General features: G+C 44.3%; 1 protein-coding gene across 10 annotated transcripts in view; it reads left to right on the top strand.

Moving 5' to 3' along the window:
• Positions 1-2500, top strand: part of LOC123508480 (guanine nucleotide exchange factor DBS-like) — a 322244-nt gene that overhangs the window by 302163 nt on the left and 17581 nt on the right. For 8 of the 10 annotated variants that reach the window (XM_045262238.1, XM_045262240.1, XM_045262232.1 and 5 more), the window contains one exon: positions 1787-1816. The exons of the other annotated variants lie outside the window; for them this stretch is intronic. In XM_045262238.1, coding sequence (XP_045118173.1) covers positions 1787-1816 — 30 coding nt within the window. The remainder of the gene's footprint in view (positions 1-1786; positions 1817-2500) is intronic. 10 annotated transcript variants of the gene reach the window in all.

Here is a 2500-nt window from a genome sequence, read left to right on the forward strand (position 1 = left end):
ACCTCCCTTCATTTACGTGTACTTTCAGTGTTTTCTTTCGTTTAGTTTCTCTTATTTTGTCTCTTTGTGTACTTTTTATCTTATTTTTCGTGCTATCCTTTCATTTGCTATGTATCGTTTCCTATTCTATATTTCTGTTTTATCTTCTGTTTTCTTGTTTATTGTGAGCATATTCATTTTCTACGTCCTTTTATTCATCTTTTTTTGTGTACTTTTTTTTTTATTTTATTTTCGTATTGTTGTTTACTTTGCTTTGTATCATTTCCTCTTTTATTTATGTTTTATTTTCTGTTTTCCTGTTTATTGTGAGCATATTCACCTTGTACGTCTTGTTTTTTTTTTTTCTCTCTCCTTTTCAATTTCACTATGTTCTTATTCTTAACTCTCTTTATTTTATTTTGTCTCCTCATTTTGTGTCTTATTTCTTCCTTAACTTTATCTTTGATCCTTTATCTCATGTTTCGTATATCTTTTCTTTCTTTTCTTTACTTCCTTTGCTGTATCTTTTTCTTTCTGCTGTCTTTCTCCATCGCCGAGGCGTTCATCTGACCCTCACTGCATCTCTTCCCCATCATAAAACAAAGATATCGTGTATTTCCACCTCTAGTCCATTGAAAGCTTCACTGTAACTCCCCCGGACACCTTCCCTCTCACACCTCACTTCCTCTGTGCCTTTACTATTCCCCATGAACGTGACCTTAAACTCTCTTGACCTTTGTGGACCCCCTTTCGACCTTCCTTGACCTATTGACCCACTTCCGGTTTCTGTCATGTATCCCCGCTCTTCCTCCCCCATCTTCCCCCATGTCTGTGTGTCTACCTGTCTGCCTGCCCTGCTTCGTCTCACTTGGGTCCATATTCAGAAATGCTTTGCTCTCTCACCACGACTATTTTCCAAGGCCACAGAGATGATTAGCCGTGTTTTCAAGAGTGTTTTTCCAATTAATAATGTCGAAATATTATCCCTCTGCCTCTAGAACCTTAGACACACCTTAAGAAACTCATGTAGATTTAAATAAAGCCTTTTGAAATAGTGAGGTGAAGAGCAGAAGTGTTTGAGAATATGAGCTTGATTAGTTACTCTCTCTACTCCTCCCGTCACACTTCCACTACCTCATAAATTTGAACTCCTCTCTCTCATTACTCTGAGCCATGACGGATTTCCTCTCACTCCCTCACTCCATCACTCCCTTGCTCTCTCTTCCGCTCTCTCCCTCACCTGACGCACCTGCAGGACGCCACTTTTTCCTCCCACACCACCTGACGAAGGAGGATCTCGAGGTGGTGTGCGTAGGAGGGGTTCCTTCAGTGCCTCCTCTTGATGCACTCTTAAGCCCTTGCCTCGAGGGACTTCCTGGGATCCTTATGGACTTCTGCTTAAGGCCACGCTCTTCCTGCTTACTCCTTATACCAGTCCTCCTCCTCCTCCTCCTCCTCCTCCTCCTCCTCATTCTTTTCTTTCTTCTATTCCTCCTACTCTTGCTCCTCCTTCCGCCTCCTTCAACTTCTAAATCACCTCCTATTCCGCTTCCTCGTTCTATACCTTAGTGTCCTCCTCCTCCTCCTCCTCCTCCTCCTCCTCCTCCTCCTCCAGCTTCTTCCAACTCCTAAATCGCATCCTACTCTACCCCCTCGCTTCCTTGTTGCCCCTGCCTTAGCCTCCACCTCCTCCTCCTCCTCTTCCTCCTCCTCCTCCGAGTCTAACGGCGCCCCTTCTCTTGCTCCCCTGACACAGCGCCGCCCAGGCCTCCACCGCTTCTACAATGAGCAACTCTTTTCCCGACAGATCCAACACGCCGTGGCCACTCTCAAGCAGGTACTGTGCTGGCCCCGGGTCGGCGGCTGGTGCTGGGGCCGGGGGGGAGGGAGGAGGGCAGGCCAGGCACCCCACCAAAGGAATTTTTGTTTTTCTCTCTCCTTCAGTTTTTTTTTTTTTTTTTTTTTTACTTTTTTTTCTTCCTTCTCGTGCGGTCATGTTCCGTGTTTTGTTTTGTTTTGTTTTGTTTTTGTTGATGTCTGTAATTCCGAGGCAGTTTGAAGGTTAAGATATTGTTACTTATTATTTCTTCCCTCCTTTTACCATTCTCATTATTATTAACTCGTTTTTCTTTTCTCGGTTTTTTTTTTTTTTTTTTTTTTTGTCTTTCTCCGCGGCAAATATCGGACAATAATCCCTCACGCGGGTCAGCTTCACAATACCTTCGCTTCACTCACGCAGTAATTAGTTCTGCCTTAACGAGAAACCCTGCTGCTGCTGCTGCTGCTGCTTCTGCTGCTGCTGCGGGCAAGTTACGAACCAGGTGATTAGTGCTGATGAAACTACCAGGTCGTTATTGATGTCATTATTGCACTGAAACACACGGGTTGGGTCGTCTGCGGCGTGACGAGGGAGGAGATGAAGCACCGGGACGAACCTGAAGCATTACCAGCTTACGTTATAGTCGTGATCAGAAGTGGTTTTTTTTTTTTTTTTATTTATACCATGTGGACTTTACACGGG

The sequence above is a fragment of the Portunus trituberculatus genome, chromosome 24 (assembly GCF_017591435.1).
Source record: "Portunus trituberculatus isolate SZX2019 chromosome 24, ASM1759143v1, whole genome shotgun sequence".
NCBI lineage: Eukaryota > Metazoa > Arthropoda > Malacostraca > Decapoda > Portunidae > Portunus > Portunus trituberculatus.